This window comes from Coregonus clupeaformis, chromosome 24, assembly GCF_020615455.1.
Source record: "Coregonus clupeaformis isolate EN_2021a chromosome 24, ASM2061545v1, whole genome shotgun sequence".
Lineage (NCBI taxonomy): Eukaryota > Metazoa > Chordata > Actinopteri > Salmoniformes > Salmonidae > Coregonus > Coregonus clupeaformis.
The window spans coordinates 12,746,570-12,765,934 of NC_059215.1; the positions used below are offsets into that span (position 1 = coordinate 12,746,570).

Consider the following 19,365-nt stretch of genomic DNA (forward strand, 5'->3'; position numbering starts at 1 on the left):
TTCTCCAATCAGGTTGCAGGGCGGGCCCAACGGTTCAGTGGACAGCAGAGAAAGAGAGAGCAATAACGTGGTGCACATATCTGCACATATGTGACATAGTACGCAATTTTCAGAGACCACTTCTGGCTCGTGAGTGCTACTATCAGAATTACTGGCTAAAGAGTATAGAAAAGTACCAGAGAATCTCTTTAACACTCCTCTCTCTCTTGTCCTGTCTAAAATGACGTGGTGATGCAAGGTTGTAGCAACGTTAGGGGAACATTCAACATGCAGCACCAGGCTCAGGGTTTTGTGGTGGGGATTTAAGTTTCTCATGCTGAAATTCTCTATTTTGCTTCTTTTTTTTCTTCCTCTCCCGCTCTTTTTCCTTCTCTCCCACTCTCTCCTTCCCCTCCCCCCTCTCTCTATCTCCCCCTCTCTCCTTCCCCTCCCCCCTCTCTCTATCTCCCCTCTCTCCTTCCCCTCCCCCCTCTCTCCTTCCCCCCCCTCTCTCCCTCTCTCTCTCTCTCTCTCTCTCTCTCTCTATCTCCCTCTCTCTCTCAGTATCTCTATGAAGGGATGAAGATCAGTGAGTTGCCAGTGGATTTTTCAGTGGTCTGGAACGGTAACTTCATTATAGACAACCCAGATAATATCCAAGGTAAGACACACACACTCACATGCTTATTTTACTATCCTTGTGGGGACCAAACAATTAATTCCCATTCAGAATCCTATTTTCCCTAACCCCTAAACCTAACCCTTATTTGAACCATAATTCTAACCTTAACCCTGATTGTAACCCTAACCCCTAAGCCTAAAATAGCATTATTTTGTCATTTTAGCAGACGCTCTTACCCAGAGCGACTTAGTTAGTGAGTGCATACATTTTCATACTGGCCCCCCGTGGGAAACGAACCCACAACCTTGCCGTTGCAAGCACCATGCTCTACCAACTGAGCACACACACATACACCAACACATAAAACAGATGTTTCTTGTCAAATAACGTATTGTCTCAGCTGGATACACGGCATAATACCTGCTTTTACTCAAACAGCAGGTATGAAGAGCACAGTTGTATCTTTCTTTAAAAATCTAATGTTTTAACCAACTAAATCCTCCAGGAATACAGTCCAGTACTACACTACACTACAGTTTGTTTGTCAGATAATGTTAGGTTGTCAAATGTGTTAAATTGTCAATATAATGTTACATTCAAATCAAATGCTGTTTCTGTTACCACCACAACCTGAGTCCTCCTGTATCCCACAGTGCACCTGTATAAGTGTGCGGCCCAGAGGGACAGCTGTGGCATGTGTCTGAAAGCCCAGAGGAAATTCCAGTGTGGCTGGTGTAGTGGAGAGGGCCGATGTACCCTGCGCCACCACTGCCCGCCCCTCAACCCCAATACCACCCGCTGGCTAGACCTGTCCAGCAAGAACGTCAAGTGTACCAACCCACGCATCACAGAGGTCAGTGATACCTCACACACACTCAAACCTTTCCCCCACCACCATAGGGTTAACAGGCATATATCGCCTTTCATCATATGGTCGTCTGTAGTCGACGGAATGAAACGTGGGACTTCCGCAACTGCCTGTCCTCCATTGCAGATGCAGTCTCCTCCTCATCCAGTCTGGTGTCACATTTTAGCCTTAAGCTTCAACTTAACTTTTTCCCTTGACATGGTGAAATATTATGTACTGCCTGCCTGACAGTACAGGCCATGTGTTTACTGTTCAATGTCCAATTGATCTGTACGTAGTTCTCCTTCAGCTGAGATCAACAACTACAGACTGCAGGATCAGACAAGTATAGCCTTTGACAATGACAGGTCTTACAGTATTTACATTGAGAGTCCTACATGGTATTGGTGCTGCTGCATGTTTCCCTTGGGCTGGACTAGAATGGACTGGACTAGAATAGACTGGACTAAAAAATGACTGGACTGGACTAGGCTGGACTTGACTGGAATGGACTGGACTGGAATTGACTGGACTGGACTTGGCTGGACTGGACTGGACTTGAATGAACTGGGCTGGAATGGACTGGACTAGGCTGGAATGGACTGGACTAGGCTGGAATGGACTGGGCTGGAATGGACTGGACTGGAATGGACTGGACTGGACTGGGCTGGAATTGACTGGGCTGGAATTGACTGGAAAAGGGCTGGAATGGACTAGACTGGGCCGGAATGGACTAGACTGTGCTGGAATGGACTGTGTGTGCATGATAATGAGGAGAGGGGCCCATCTGGCATCACTCATGGAGCTCTTCCTCACTGCTTTGTTTCTATGCCTCACTGTTGCTCTTTCTCTCTCTCTGTCTCATCTCTGCCCTCCCCTCTCTCTACTTCTCTTTCTTCCTCGTTATTTCTTGTTCTCTCTCTCTCATCTCTGCCCCCCCCCCCCCACTCTCTCTCTTCTTCTCTCACTATTACACACAATCAATATGCAGGGAGAGAGCATCTGGTGTTTATTTTCACTGAAGAGCAAAAAGCAAGTTTGTGTGTGTGTCTCTGGAGAGAGGCCACAGCTCAGCTCACCTTCAGCAGCACTGCAAGGGCGAGGGACCTCACACACACACACACCCTAGGGGCCTGCCTCAGTGTCTCTCACTGTAGTGGGCCAGCTTGCTTCCTGTCTGTCTGTGCCACATGAGCCACTTTATAAAGATGTGTGTATGCTTGTGTTAACCAGAATGCCCAGTTTAAAAGGGAGTCCCATTTAATTCAATGTTCACAACAAGACACTGAAATACAGTACAATGTTTTAACAAAAAATAATAGGAAACAAGCCTCTTGTAGTAAAGCAACTATCCCTGCTTGAGTTCCCCAGACAGACGTAGTCTCATTGATGCAAGGCTATCGAAGTGGCAGACTATTCAGACAGTAAAGTGCATTAGAGTAAGAGGAGAAGGGGCTCTCTCACCCAGTCGCCCTGGCTCCCACATTACAACAATGCCCATCCCTGCGACTGTTCCCCATAACCAGGAAGTGCCAGTTTGTTTTCTCCCTAGTAGCAGCCCTTTGTGTACTGAAACATAATTTCCATGCAGCTAGTGTGGTGGTTATGGTTGGCCCAGTGTCACAGGGGAGTCAGGTCCAGAGGCTGAGGGCTGCCTGAACATTGTATTTAATTAGGTTTGGTAACGCACCAGTGCTCTGTGTTTAACACCGGGACCCCAGCATCTACCTACACATTGATTCATTAGGCTATCCTCTCCCTCGCTGTGTATTCAGAACTAACCTCAGCCAATATAAAGTGAAGCTAAAGGCTTCCCTAATTGATTTGCTATACTGTACTCTGATTAAGCAGGCTACGCCAGGGTGGGTGTGATTAGGGCTGGGAATTGCCAGGGGCCTCACAATACGATATTATCACGATACCTCGGTGCCGATATGATATGTATTGCGATTCAATACTGCGATTTTATTGCGATTTAATGTTCCAAACCTATTGCTCACTATATGTCTGCTGCAGAGAGACCAGTTTTGATCCGTCATGGATATAAAAGTGCTGAAAACAGGTTGGCTCAGTATTTAAAAAGAAGATGGAGAACAAGCTATAGAATGAAAATTACCTGAGTTTTGGTGCAGGTACAGCAGACTAGCGTTAGCTAATGCTACCTACCTTAAAAAATCACTTATTTTTTAAAAATAGATACTTGGAGTATAAATAGATATTGTCAAATACATTTTGCGATATGTAACTATAAATCCCCCCATCACTAGGTGTGATGAGGATCTAGTTCTCTAGTTCTGGCTTCTTCTTTTCTTTTTTCTTTCAATCTCTTTTTCTCTCCTTCTCTCTATCCTTCTTTCCTCTCCTTCTCTCCTCTCATTCTCTCTCTTCTCTCTCCTTCTCTCTCATTCTCTCATTCTCTCCTTCTCTCTCTCTCATTCTCTCCTTCTCTCTCTCCTTCTCTCCTTCTCTCTCTCCTTCTCTCCTCTCATTCTCTCCTTCACTCCTCTCATTCTCTCTCTTCTCTCCTCTCCTTCTCTCCTTCTCTCTCTCATTCTCTCCTTCTCTCTCTCATTCTCTCCTTCTCTCTCTCCTTCTCTCCTTCTGTCTCATTCTCTCCTTCTCTCTCTCATTCTCTCCTTCTCTCCTTCTCTCCTTCTCTCTCTCATTCTCTCTCTCCTCTCTCTCATTATCTCCTTCTCTCTCTCTCTCATTGGAGTGCATGCTGGGAGTGAGTCATGAAGCAGGAGTGATTGTGAGAGAAGGAGAGCGACTGGAATTATTTTCACTCTATTGGTTTTTGGTGTGTATATATATACAGTGAGGGAAAAAAGTATTTGATCCCCTGCTGATTTTGTACGTTTGCCCACTGACGAAGACATGATCAGTCTATAATTTTAATGGTAGGTTTATTTGAATAGTGAGAGACAGAATAACAACAAAAAAATCTAGAAAAACACATGTCAAAAATTTTATAAATTGATTTGCATTTCAATGAGGGAAATAAGTATTTGACCCCCTCTCCATCAGAAAGATTTCTGGCTCCCAGGTGTATTTTATGCAGGTAACGAGCTGAGATTAGGAGCACACTCTTAAAAGCAGTGCTCCTAATCTCCGCTTGTTACCTGTATAAAAGACACCTGTCCACAGAAGCAATCAATCAATCAAATTCCAAACTCTCCACCATGGCCAAGACCAAAGAGCTCTCCAAGGATGTCAGGGACAAGATTGTAGACCTACACAAGGCTGGAATGGGCTACAAGACCATCGCCAAGCAGCTTGGTAAGAACGTGACAACAGTTGGTGCGATTATTCGCAAATGGAAGAAACACAAAAGAACTGTCAATCTCCCTCTGCCTTGGGCACCATGCAAGATCTCACCTCGTGGAGTTGCAATGCTCATGAGAATGGTAAGGAATCAGCCCAGAACTACACGGGAGGATCTTGTCAATGATCTCAAGTCAGCTGGGACCATAGTCACCAAGAAAACAATTGGTAACACACTACGCCGTGAAGGACTGAAATCCTGCAGCGCCCGCAAGGTCCCCCTGCTCAAGAAAGCACATATACAGGGCCGTCTGAAGTTTGCCAATGAACATCTGAATGATTCAGAGGAGAACTGGGTGAAAGTGTTGTTGTCAGATGAGACCAAAATCGAGCTCTTTGCCATCAACTCAACTCGCCGTGTTTGGAGGAGGTGGAATGCTGCCTATGACCCCAAGAATACTATCCCCACCGTCAAACATGGAGGTGGAAACATTATGCTTTGGGGCTGTTTTTCTGCTAAGGGGACAGGACAACTTCACCGCATCAAAGGGACGATGGACAGGGCAATATACCGTCAAATCTTGGGTGAGAACCTCCTTCCCTCAGTGAGGGCATTGAAAATGGGTTGTGATGGGTATTCCAGCTTGACAATGACCCAAAACACACGGCCAAGGCAACAAAGGAGTGGCTCAAGAAGAAGCACATTAAGGTCCTGGAGTGGCCTAGTCAGTCTCCAGACCTTAATCCCATACAAAATCTGTGGAGGGAGCTGAAGGTTCAAGTTGCCAAACGTCAGCCTCGAAACCTTAATGACTTGGAGAAGCTCTGCAAAGAGAAGTGGGACAAAATCCCTCCTGAGATGTGTGCAAACCTGGTGGCCAACTACAAGAAACGTCTGACCTCTGTGATTGCCAAAAAGGGTTTTGCCACCAAGTACTAAGTCATGTTTTGCAGAGGGGTCAAATACTTATTTCCCTCATCAAAATGCAAATCAATTTATAACATTTTTGACATGCGTTTTTCTGGATTTTTGTCTCTCAATGTTCAAATAAATCTACCATTAAAATTATAGACTGATCATGTCTTTGTCAGTGGGCAAACGTACAAAATCAGCAGGGGATCAAATACTTTTTTCCCTCACTGTATATATTGATTAGTTTAGTTGTTTTTAAGGTTATCTTGTCTAACTATCACTAAGCACGTATAGAGGTGGTGGGATCGTTGAGGTTGGTTTTCGCGAGGGCACAACCAGCGGGTGAGGCTGGTTGGAGTTTGGAGTTTGAAAAACTTAGTCGGCGACATGGAGTAAAGATTCCTGCTGCGGTCGGGTGTTCAGTGGAATAATGTAGCTTGGCAGTGGGTGCTATCATTGGGTATGATAGCATCAAATCAGCCTCAACGATGAATAGCGCTGTAGTTATATTTTTAGATTCCATTGAAAAGATGAGATAGTTAAGATAGTTGAGAGTGGTGTTGTGTTGCGGGAGACACAGACGCCGGTATTTCCGCTTATGAATCTGGCGAAGAAAATTATACTTTCTAACATGCCACCATTTGTTAGAGATGAAGTGTTGGAGCAGGAGTTATCTCGTCATGGTCAAATTGTATCTACAATAAAGAAGGTTCTTTTTGGTTGCAAATCTCCGTTGCTGAAACATGTCGTGTCTCATAGGAGACAAGTGCATATGATTTTAAAAAAGGACATTGATGAACTGAATTTAGCATTCAGTTTTAAGATTGATGGATTTGATTATGTCTTCTACGCTTCTACTGAGTCAATGAAATGCTTTGGCTGTGGAAGAGAGGGGCACTTGGTATGTAATTGTCCCGAGAATGAGCGTGCAGATTCTGGTAGCAGCTCTAGTGCTGGTGCAGCTAATGCACCACTGCGAAGGGATGAACATGCTAAGGGTGCAGGGGAAGGGAGAAGGTGGGCAGATGTGGTAGGAAAAGTAGGAGAGGAAGGCAGTGTGGATACGGGGGCAATTGTGGTAGATCAGAACAAAGAAGGAGGGGAAAAAGTCGGTGAGATTGCGACTGCCGTTGCTGAGGTGGTGCTGGAAAATGAAATTGGAGGTCAAGAGGAGATTGAAATAATGGAAAAGGAAGCAGCTGTTTTCAAAGTACCGAGGAGTAAGAGGAAGAATGTAAGGGGTGGTGAAGGGTCTAATTCCAAGAGGAAGGTAGAGATTGATAAATCAGTTGAAGATAAACAGGTTGTAGAGATGGTGGAGTTTTCTTCTGGGGAGGATAGCGAGAGTGAGCCATCTGATGCTTCACAACAAAATAGTGAGATAAATGGGGTGGAAGGGAGGTATGGGATTGAGAAAGTACGTCAATTTCTGAAGTTGACAAAAGGGAAGAAATATATGCAGGATTATAATGTAACAGATTTTTTCCCTGAAAGTGAATTGTTTATTGAATCAGCAAAGTTTCTGATGTCGAAAATAACAGGGGGAGGTTTGACAAGCCCTGAAATTGCTAGACTCAAGAAAGTGGTCACGAGAGTGATAAGTGATGTAAATTCTAAAGAAAATGAAAGAGTTCAGTCGCAGCCTTAACTCTGTAAAGAGATGTGGTTTCTGTGTCTTCCTCTGTATTTTTTTTCCATCCATGAGCAGTATAAGATTTCTTCTTTAAACGTAAATGGGGCAAGAGACGTTAAAAAAAGAGCCATAGTGTATGAGTTAATTAGGGGAAAGGGAAATGACATACATTTTCTACAAGAAACGCATAGGAATTTGGAAAATGAAATTATGTGGCAACAGGAGTGGGGGGGGGGACAGTGGTGTGTAGTCATAAAAACTCATAAAGTGGGGGTGTGACCATCTTGTTCTCAAAAGGGTTTTTGCCTTTGTCATATGAGGTTGAAGAGGTAGTTGAGGGGAGGTTATTAAAAGTTAGAGCAAGGTATGAAATCATCACTATGTGTCTGATAAATGTATATGCCCCAGTGGTGGCAGTTGAGAGGGTATGTTTTTTAGAGACATTATCAAATACCATTGAGAAATGTAATAATGAAGATTATTTATTTATTGCTGGGGATTTTAACTGCACAGTCAGTGATTTTAGATAGAAATCACAAAGAACCTCATATAGCCTCAAGGACTTTTTTAAAACGCCTCATTGTAATACATGAACTGTGTGATATTTGGCGGAGTCAACATGGAGGCACGAGACAGTACACCTGGGCGCATGTGAGAGAGAACACCATCTCTATGGCCAGGTTAGATAGGTTTTATTGTTTTGAGCATCAATCTCAGGTCTGTAAATCAAGTGTGATAACCCCAGTGGGATTTTCTGATCATTGTTTAATAACAGAGGTGGTGTTCATTAATGATGTAAACCCAAAAGCGCATACTGGCATTTTAATATAACTTTATTGAGTGATGCTCACTTCAGGAAATGTTTTAGTTTTTTCCGGGAGAGGTGGAGGACTCAAAAGGCCAGTTTTGTATCCCTTCAACAGTTTTGGGATATAGGGAAAATCCAGATTCAACAATTCTGTAATCAATACACGAGGAATGTCACCAAGGATATCAACAGATCAATGAAAGCCCTAGAGACTGAAATAGTGGAACTCATGACGTTGGTTGAGACCACAGGAGATCGAGGCCATACTCAGGCCCTCAAGAGGAAAAAAGCTGCATTGGCAGACCTGCTGGGTATCAGAGCACAGGGGGCATTGGTGAGAAGTAAGTTTCAGGGAATCTCTGAAATGGATGCCTCATCCAAATGTTTCTTTGGTTTAGAGAAAAAGAATGGACAAAGAGAAATTATTCATTGTCTCAAATCAGCTGTTGGACAGGAGCTCACTAGCCCTAGTGAAATTAGAAAGAGGGCAGTAGAGTTCTATGCTGAGCTCTACAAGTGTGAGTACAAAGAGGATAAAACAGTGACACAGCAGTTCTTTGATGGGCTCCCACAGGTGGCTGCAGAAGCTCAGGTTAAGCTAGAGCAACCATTGTCTTTGCAGGAGTTATGCACTGCATTAAAAGGCATGGAAAATGGAAGGGCACAAGGCATTGATGGGCTTCCCGTTGACTTTTTAAAGTCTTTTTGGGCTATGTTGGGAGAGGATTGGCTAGCAGTAGTTCATGATAGTTTAACCGGAGGGTTACTACCAATAAGCTGCAGAAGGGCTGTCCTCACCCTACTGCCCAAAAAGGGTGACCCTAGGGAGGTGAAGAACTGGAAGCCGGTGGCTTTATTGTGCACTGATTATAAGATCCTGTCAAAGGCTTTGTCCAACAGACTGAGGGAGGTGATGGGGCAAATCATACGGACCAGTCCTACTGTGTTACCGGCAGGCAGATAGGGGATAACATTTTTCTGATTCGTGATTTTCTGAACGTCTCTAGGGCTATTGGGTTGGATGCTGGTCTAATTTCAACTGATCAGGAAAAGGCATTTGACCAAGTTGAACATCAATACTTATGGCACACTTTTGAGGCGTTTGGGTTCAGCTCTGGTTTTATTGCCATGATAAAGGTGATATATGGTGACATTGAAAGTGTATTGAAAGTTAACGGTGGCTTGAGTGCTCCTTTTAAAGTGTGTAGAGGTATTAGGCAGGGATGTTCTTTGTCGGGAATGTTATATGCCATTGCTATAGAGCCACTACTAAATAGCATTAGAAGTCGCATTGAAGGGGTGTACCTTTCAGAGGATATTCCTCCTATTCGTCTCTCAGCCTATGCTGATGATGTAGTTGTTTTAGTGAAAAATCAAGTGGAGGTGGATAGTTTGAGTCTAATGGTTGATCGTTTTAGGGGAATATCCTCTGCAAAGGTAAATTGGGAAAAAAGTTGTGCTTTACAGATTGGAGAATGGTCTGGAGGGATCATGGCTTTGCCAGGGGGTCTGGAATGGTGTAAGGGAGGGTTTATGTATCTTGGAGTGTACCTAGGAGATGAGGGGACAATGGATAAAAATTGGATTGGGGTGGTTGAAATGGTGGAAGGGAGGATGAGGAGATGGCGTTGGTTGTTATCTCGTATGTCATATAGGGGGCGCACTATTATAGTTAACAATGTGGTTGCCTCTGCACTGTGGCATCAGTTGTCAGTTTTAGAGACACCATCTGGCCTTCTGGCTAAGATACAGGCAATTATTGTGGATTTATTTTGGGATAAATATCACTGGGTTCCACAAAGTGTTTTGTATTTGTCAAAAGAGGAGGGGGGACAAGGTCTTGTACATCTTGCTAGTAGGGCTGCTGCTTTCCGGTTTCAGTTTATTCAAAGGTTGCTTTATGGACTGGAAAATGTGGTTTGGAGAGGGGTGGCAGGTCTTGTTTTACAGCAGGTTGGGGGATTAGGTTTAAAGAAGGCTTTATTTTTGGTTGATAATAGCCAGATTTCTAGGGAGGGAGTACCTCCGATTTACAGAGGCCTTCTTAGGGTGTGGAGCATTATGAAGGTGTCCAGACGAATGGAGTCAGTGCATTGGCTGTTGGAGGAACCTCTGGTGTATGGGGCAAGACTGGATTGTACAACTGCAGCTGTTCCACATTTCTCCAAGATTCTGTTGAAGGGCAAAATCATCACCTTAAAACAGTTAATGGCCATGGCTGGGCCCGCCTTAATGGATGGAAGACGGGTGGCTGAACATTTGGGGGTGAGGTCGGAAAGGATTGTCGGACAACTGCTGGGAAGCTGCAGGAAGGCTCTGTCAGCAGAAGAGTGGGGTATGCTGAATAGTCACAAGAAGAAGGTACAAGATGAAAACATCTCATTTCCAAGACTAGGGATTATACCCAATATCCCAGAGTCAGAAAGAAAGGTGTTATTACTGGATTTGAGAGGGTTGGAAGAGGTGGGTTTGGATGAGGTGAATGGGAAGTACTTATATAGGGGGTGTGTCAAGGTGTTGAATAAAGATACATTGAAAAATAGAAAATATATTGGGCATTGATGACAAGGTAAAGCCAGCATGGAGAGCACTGTACAAGCCACCGTTACAAAAGGGTACTGGGGATATGCAATGGAGGGTTTTGCAGGGCATCATTGCAGTTAATGCTTTTGTATCTGTTATTAACTCAGATGTTGGAGATGGATGTCCTTTTTGTAATATAAGATAAAACCTCTCTTGGAAATGCTGGAGTCTTTGTTTAAATCTGTAGGGGAGATTTTCAATAACACTGTTTTTATTTTGTGATTTCAATATATTAAGCAACAGAAAAGAAAATGTCAACTGTTAAATTTTATTTGGGGACAAGCTAAGATGTCCATTTTTCTGAGTAGGAAACATAAGATAGAAACGGGATATGGGCAGGATGTAAGATGTGTTTTTAAAGGATTAGTGAAAGCAAGAATAAAAGTGGATTTTGAGTTCTCAGCTGTAAAAGATCTCCCATTGTTTGAGGAGAAGTGGGCTTACGAAGGAGCAGTTTGTTTTGTGGAGGAGGGGAAACTATTTTTTGTTGATGAAATTAGTTGAATGTATATGTTCTTTTGTATTTTTATTTTATTTAGGAATTACATTTGTTGTTTCATTTCTGAAAAGGCAGTGTGCCATTATTTATGTTAACACTTGAGTATAAATTAAAGGTTTTATAAAAACTCAAATTCCTCTCTCTCCTTCTCTCTTTCTCTCTCTCCTTCTCTCTCTCATTTTCTCCTTCTCTCTCTCTCCTTTTCTGCTTCTCTCTCTCCTTCTCTCTCTCATTCTCTCCTTCTCTCTCTCATTCTCTCCTTCTCTCTCTCCTTCTCTCTCTCATTCTCTCCTTCTCTCTCTCCTTCTCTCTCTCTTTCTCTCTCTCCTTCTCTCCTTCTCTCTCTCATTTTCTCCTTCTCTCTCATTTTCTTCTCTCTCTCATTCTCTCCTTCTCTCTCCTTCTCTCTCTCATTCTCTCCTTCTCTCTCTCCTTCCTTCTCTCTCTCCTTCTCTCATTCTCTCTCTCCTTCTCTTCTCTCTCTCCTTCTCTCCTTCTCTCTCTCCTTCTCTCTCTCATTATCTCCTTCTCTCTCTCCTTCTCTCTCTCCTTCTCTCCTCTCTCTCCTTCTCTCTCTCATTCGCTCCTTCTCTCTCTTTCTCTCCTTCTCTCTCATTCTCTCCTTCTCTCTCTCTCCTTCTCTCTCTCTCCTCTCTCTCCTTCTCTCTCTACTTCACTCCTCTCTCTCCTTCTCTCCTCTCTCTCTCCTTCTCTCCTTCTCTCTCTCCTTCTATCCTTCTCTCCTTCTCTTTCTCATTTTCTCCTTCTCTCTCTCCTTCTCTCTCTCCTTCTCTCTCTCCTCTCATTCTCTCTCTCATTCTCTCCTCTCTCTCCTTCTCTCATTCTCTCTCTCCTTCTCTCCTCTTTCTCCTCTCTCTCCTTCTCTCCTTCTCTCTCATTCTCTCTCTTCTCTCTCTCCTTCTCTCTCTCCTCTCCTTCTATCTCCTTCTCTCTCTCCTTCTCTCTCTCATTCTCTCTCTTTTCTCTTTCTCCTCTCTCTCCTTCTCTCCTTCTCTCTCTCATTCTCTCCTTCTCTCTCATTCTCTCCTTCTCTCTCTCCTTTCCTCCTCTCTCTCCTTCTCTCTCTCCTCTCCTTCTCTCTCTCCTTCTCTCTTTCATTCTCTCCTTCTCTCTCTCCTTCTCTCTCTTCTATCTCTCATTATCTCTCTTCTCTTCTTCTCTCTCTCCTTCTCTTCTTCTCTCTCTCCTTGTCTCCTTCTCTCTCCCTCTCCTTCTCTCTCATTCTCTCCTTCTCTCTCTCATTCTCTCCTTCTCTCTCATTCTCTCCTTCTCTCTCTCATTCTCTCCTTCTCTCTCTCCTCTCCTTCTCTCTCCTTCTCTCTCTCATTCTCTCTCTTTCCCTCCTTCCTTCTCTCTCTCATTCTCCCCTTCTCTCTCTCATTCTCTCTCTCATTCTCTCCTTCTCTCTCTCCTTCTCTCTCTCTCATTCCCTCTCTCTCTCCTTCTCTACTCCCTTTCTCCTCTCTCTCCTTCTCTCTCTCCTTCTCTCCTTCTCTCTCTCATTCTCTCCTCCTCTATCTCATTCCCTCTCTCCTTCTCTCCTTCTCTCTCCCCTTCTCTCCTTCTCTCTCTCTCCTTCTCTCTCTTCTCTCACTCCTTCTCTCTCTCCTTCTCTCTCTCATTTTCTCCTTCTCTCTCTCCTTCTCTCTCTCCTTCTCTCTCTCAGTCTCCTTCTCTCTCTCCTTCTCTCTCTTCTCTCTCTCATTCTCTCCTTCTCTCCTCTCTCCTCTCTCATTCTCTCCTTCTCTCTCTCCCTCTCTCCTTCTTCATTCTCTCTCATTCTCTCATTCTCTCTCTCATTCTCTCCTTCTCTCTCTCTCCTTCTCTCTCCTTCTCTCATTCTCTCTCTCCTTCCTCCTCTCTCTCATTCTCTCTCTCCTTTTCACAATCCTTTTCTCCTTCTCTCTCTCCTCTCTCTCTCCTCTCTCTCCTTCTCTCATTCTCTCTCTCCTTCTCTCTCTCATTCTCTCTCTCCTTCTCTCTCTCATCTCCTTCTCTCCTTTCTCTCTCCATCTCCTTCTCTCCTTCTCTCTCTCTCTCCTTCTCTCTCTCCTTCTCTCCTTCTCTCTCTCATTCTCTCATTCTCTCCTTCTCTCTCTCCTCTTTCTCCTCTCTCTCCTCTCTCTCCTTCTCGCTCCTCTCTCATTCTCTCTCTTCTCTCTCTCCTTCTCTCTCTCTCTCCTCTCTCTCATTATCTCCTCTCTCCTTCTCCTCTTCTCTCCTCTCTCTCCTTCTCTCCTTCTCCCCCTCCTTCATTCTCTCCTTCTCTCTCTCATTGTCTCCTTCTCTCTCTCATTCTCTCCTTCTCTCTCTCATTCTCTCCTCTCTCATTCTCTCCTTCTCTCTCTCATTTCCTCCTTCTCTCTCTCATTCTCTCCTTCTCTCTCCTTCTCTCCTTCTCCCCCTCCTTCATTCTCTCCTTCTCTCTCTCATTCTCTCCTTCTCTCTCTCATTCTCTCCTCTCTCATTCTCTCCTTCTCTCTCTCTCCTTCTCTCTCCTTCTCTCATTCTCTCTCTCCTTCTCTCATTCTCTCTCTCCTTCCTCCTCTCTCTCATTCTCTCTCCTTTTCACAATCCTTTTCTCCTTCTCTCTCTCCTCTCTCTCTCCTCTCTCTCCTTCTCTCATTCTCTCTCTCCTTCTCTCTCTCATTCTCTCTCTCCTTCTCTCTCTCATCTCCTTCTCTCCTTCTCTCTCTCCATCTCCTTCTCTCCTTCTCTCTCTCCTTCTCTCCTTCTCTCTCTCCTTCTCTCCTTCTCTCCTTCTCTCTCTCATTCTCTCATTCTCTCCTTCTCTCTCTCCTCTTTCTCCTCTCTCTCCTCTCTCTCCTTCTCGCTCCTCTCTCATTCTCTCTCTTCTCTCTCTCCTTCTCTCTCTCTCTCCTCTCTCTCATTATCTCCTCTCTCCTTCTCCTCTTCTCTCCTCTCTCTCCTTCTCTCCTTCTCCCCCTCCTTCATTCTCTCCTTCTCTCTCTCATTGTCTCCTTCTCTCTCTCCTTCTCTCTCTCATTTCCTCCTTCTCTCTCTCATTCTCTCCTTCTCTCTCCTTCTCTCCTTCTCCCCCTCCTTCATTCTCTCCTTCTCTCTCTCATTCTCTCCTTCTCTCTCTCATTCTCTCCTTCTCTCCTTCTCTCTCTCATTCTCTCTTCTCTCCTTCTCTCTCATTCTCTCCTTCTCTCTCTCATTCTCTCCTTATGTCCTCTCTCTCCTCTCTCCCCTCTCTCTCCTTCTCTCCTCTCTCTCATTCTCTCCTCTCTCCTTCTCTCTCTCCTTCTCTACTTCTCTCTCCTTCATTCTCTCCTTCTCTCCTTCTCTCTCTCATTCTCTCCTCTCTCCTTCTCTCCTCTCTCCTTCTCTCTCTAATTCGCTCCTTCTCTCTCTCTCTTCTCTCTCATATTCTCTCCCTCCTATCTCTCCTTCTCTCCTTCTCTCTCCTTCTCGCCTTCTCTTTCTCATTCTCTCCATCTCTCCTTCTCGCCTTCTCTCTCTCATTCTCTCCTTCATTCTCTCATTCATTCCTTCTCTCTCTCTTCTCCTCTCTCTCATTCTCTCCTTCTCTCTCTCCTTCACTCCTTCTTTCGCTCTCTCTCCTCTCTCCTTCTCTCTCTCATTCTCTCCCTTGATCTCTTACATGTTCTCCCTCTCATCCTTTTTCTTCCCCTCTTTCCCTCTCTCCCTGTCTCCTGTGTCCGTCCGTGTGTCACTATGTCTGTGACTCATTGTAGTAAATGAAGTTATGCTCTTGTGTTACTCCATTACGCTCTCTCAGCTTGTCATTCTGTGCAATTCGGGACAGCGAAGTGTGTGTGTGTGTGTGTGTGTAAGACTGTGTGTGTGTGTGTGTGTGTGTGTGGACTTCTAACAAGCAGCAACCCTATGGAGACATTTCTCATTCAGCTCCCAGTTTTCATTAGTGTAGTGAGTAGTGTATGTTAGGACACACTGAGTGCACGTCGCCTTTCCTCAATCTGATTAGAAGGATAGAGGGATGTCAGTGGAGAAAGCAGCTGAGGAAGAGAGATGAGAACAGTGAAACTGCAGCTAAACAAAGAGAAAGAGAGAGAGAGAGGAGGGAAAGTAGTATTGAGAGGTTGAGAGAGGTGAAGTGAAGTGGGGGGAAGATAAATTAAATCTGAGGAAGAGAAGTAGGGGAAAGAGGAGGAGAGAAGGGAGGAGAAAAGTGCAGAGCCTCTGTGGGGTGTCAGACTGAGTCCTGTTATACAATACAACTGCCACTGGAAGCCCACTACCGCATTGATTTGTACTGTACACTGGAGTAGGACACACACACACACACACACACAGTACATCTCCAGAGGCAAAAACAGCAACCAGCAAGCAACATTTGGCACTTGTTGAGCTTATGTTATTTTTACCTCCTTTACTCTGCATTCATTTGTTCTCTCTCTTCTTCTCTCTCTCTTCCCCCAACCCCCTTCCTCTCCCAATAATGAGAATTTCTTCAAAAAGACTCTTTATGAATTTGTTTTGATTGTATGCAACAAAGTCCCAATCATGATCTGATTTGTATACATACATGGTTATTAGTCTACCAGAAGACTCACGTTTTGAATCATTTATATTTCTATTAGGTACCCTGCCTGAAAGCCTCCCCACCACGGCACAGGCATTAATATTAAACAGATATAAGCCCCTCTAACACCAGAGGGAACAGCATCACATGAAGCTGGGGATTAGAGGTCTTGAAAGGCATCATGGGAAGGAGGAACTCTCTCTGGGCTGTATGGCTCCTATATGAGCTGGAGAGCAGAGAGACTACAGATGCCGTATCTTAATTTGAGCCAGTTTCACACAGCAGGAAAATAATCTTGCAGCAACAGGAAATGTGAATTGTTATGTGGATTATAATGAATGGACATTTTCTGTAGGGGTTGATACATTTTTTGTTAGGGCAAATTTAGAAACCTTTGTGTGTGTGTGTGTGTGTGTCACGTTCGTCTATTGACGGGTCAGACCAAGGCGCAGCGTGATATACGTACATGTTTATTAAACCAAATAAACACAACGACAAAATAACAAACTAAACGAAACGTGAAGCCCAAGGTAGCACACACAACCTACCTTACACGGAACAAGATCCCACAATCCACTAGTGCCAATAGGCTGCCTAAGTATGATCCCCAATCAGAGACAACGAGCTACAGCTGCCTCTGATTGGGAACCACACCGGCCAACATAGATCTACACATAATAGATCGAAACATAGAAAACACACAACAAAGAATATACACACCCTGACTCAACATTTAAGCGTCCCCTGATTCAGGGCGTGACATTACCCCCAAAGGTGCGGACTCCGACCGCACAACATAAACATAACAGGGTAGGAGCCGGATGGGCATTCCGCCTCGGAGGTGGATCCGGCTCGGGGCGTGACGACCTCTCACTCTCCGCCTCCCTGTTGCGCCCCTGGTCTGGTCTGGACCTCGACGCGCTGCTTCCCCTCTCCTTCCTCCCACGATACGCCAGGCCCTGTCTGGACCCTGGTGTGGGAGACCCCGAACCTGGAGAGGGGCTGACGTCATGGTCTGGACAGGAGCCGCTGACCGGAGCTGGACTAGGCACCGGTGGAGCGAACTGCTCTAGCTCCGGAGTGGAGCCGCTGACCGGAGCTGGATCAGGCACCGGTGGAGCGGACTGCTCTGGCTCCGGAGTGGAGCAGCTGACCGGAGCTGGATCAGGCACCGGTGGAGCGGACTGCTCTGGCTCCGGAGTGGAACAGCTGACCGGAACTGGATCAGGCACCGGTGGAGCGGACTGCTCTATAATAATATAATATAATATGCCATTTAGCAGACGCTTTTATCCAAAGCGACTTACAGTCATGCGTGCATAAATTTTTTTTTGTGTATGGGTGGTCCCGGGGATCGAACCCACTACCTTGGCGTTACAAGTGCCGTGCTCTACCAGCTGAGCTACAGAGGAGTGGAGCAGCTGACCGGTGCACCGGTGGAACGGGCACGGGCCGTGCCGGACTGGACAAACGCACCACTGGTCTGGTGCGAGGAGCAGGCACGGGCCGGACCGGACTAGGAACACGCACCACTGGCTTGGTGCGAGGGACAGGAACGGGCCGGGCCGGACTGGCGACGCGCACCACTGGCTTGGTGCGAGGAGCAGGAACAGGCCAGGCCGGGCTGGTGACACGCACCACTGGCTTGGTGCGAGGAGCAGGAACAGGCCGGGCCGGCGACGTGCACCACTGCCTTGGTGCGAGGAGCAGGAACAGGCCGGGCCGGGCTGGCAACGCGCACCACTGGCTTGGTGCGAGGAGCAGGAACAGGCCGGGCCGGGCTGGCGACGCGCACCACTGGCTTGGTGTGAGGAGCAGCCACAGGCCGGGCTGGTGACGCGCACCACTGGCTTGGTGCAAGGAGCAGGAACAGGCCGGGCCGGGCTGGCGACACGCACCACTGGCTTGGTGCGAAGAGCAGGAACAGGCCGGGCCGGGCTGTGGAGGTGGACTGGAGGTCTAGAGCGGAGAGCTGGCACAACCCGTCCTGGCTGGTTGCCCACTTTCGCACTACACGTGCGGGGTGCTGGCACAGGATGCACTGGGCTGTGCACGCGCACTGGCGATACAGTTCGTAGAACTGGCGCAGGATATGCAGGACCAAGGAGGCGTACTGGAGACCAGGAGCGTTGAGCCGGCACACCCCGTCCTGGCTGGATGCCCATCTTTGCACGGCACGTGCGTGGTGCAAGCACAGGATGTACAGGACTGTGCCGGCGCACTGGCGACACAGTACGTAGCTCCGCATAACACAGAGCTTGCCCAGTCATACGCCTTCGCGTGAGTACGGGAGTTGGCTCTGCTCTAACCCTAGGCTCCGCCAACCACCCTGTGTGCCCCCCAAACATTTTTTATTGGGGCTGCTTCTCGGGCTTCCTCCTCGACCGGCCTCCTCCTCGACCGTGTTGCCGTTGCTCCTCTCCTGCCTGGGCATCTAACTTAGCCCATGGTCCTTTCCCCGCAAATATCTCCTCCCATGACCACAAATTGGCCACCTGTGACATGGCCATCCTCTCCGCCTGGGCACGCTGCTTGGTCCTCGTTTGGTGGGATCTTCTGTCACGTTCGTCTATTGACGGATCAGACCAAGGCGCAGCGTGATATACGTACATGTTTATTAAACCAAATAAACACAACGACAAAACAACAAACTAAACGAAACGTGAAGCCCAAGGTAGCACACACAACATACCTTACACGGAACAAGATCCCACAATCCACTAGTGCCAATAGGCTGCCTAAGTATGATCCCCAATCAGAGACAACGAGCTACAGCTGCCTCTGATTGGGAACCACACCGGCCAACATAGATCTACACATAATAGATCAAAACATAGAAAACACACAACAAAGAATATACACACCCTGACTCAACATTTAAGCATCCCCTGAGTCAGGGCGTGACCGTGTGTGTGAAAAGAACTTGCCTTTCGTGAACTAACACTCACACTTTGTGGATAGCTACTTTATTGAGGGGAAATGTACTTACTATGACTGTGATATGTGGTTGTCCCACCTATCTATCTTAAGATGAATGCATTAACTGTACGTTGCTCTGGATAAGAGCTTCTGCTAATTGACTAAAATGTAAATGTAAAAGGATGTGTATGTGTGTGTGTGTGTTAGATGCCCCTCCCCCTCCACACAGCAGTAGCTGCCCTCCCTAGTAGAGAAACAAGAGGAGAAACTATATTTGGAGAGGAGAAACTATAAAGATCATAGAAATACAGCCTCCAGAAGAACATTACCTCCATATCTATCTCCTCCCTCCCTCTCATCATTCCTGTTCTCCTCCCATTATTTCTCCTCTCTTTTCATATGCTCTTAACACTAAACACTTCTCCTTCTCATCCCAACCTCCCGAGTGGCGCAGTGGTCTAAGGCACTGCATCGCAGTGCTAGCTGTGCCACTAGAGATCCTGGTTCGAATCCAGGCTCTGTCGTAGCCGGCTGCGACCGGGAGACCCATGGGGCGGCGCACAATTGGCCTAGCGTCGTCCAGGGTAGGGGAGGGAATGGCCGGCAGGGATGTAGCTCAGTTGGTAGAGCATGGTGTTTGCAACGCCAGGGTTGTGGGTTTGATTCCCACGGGGGGCCAGTATAAAAAAATAATGTATGCACTCACTAACTGTAAGTCGCTCTGGATAAGAGCGTCTGCTAAATGA

The 19,365-nt window shown here is 46.2% G+C and overlaps 1 protein-coding gene across 1 annotated transcript in view; it reads left to right on the forward strand.

Moving 5' to 3' along the window:
• LOC121538014 (plexin-A2-like) overlaps nucleotides 1-19,365 on the forward strand; it is a 346,168-nt gene that overhangs the window by 253,245 nt on the left and 73,558 nt on the right. The window contains exons 11-12 of the mRNA XM_041845745.2: nucleotides 544-640; nucleotides 1,255-1,454. Coding sequence (XP_041701679.1) covers nucleotides 544-640; nucleotides 1,255-1,454 — 297 coding nt within the window. The remainder of the gene's footprint in view (nucleotides 1-543; nucleotides 641-1,254; nucleotides 1,455-19,365) is intronic.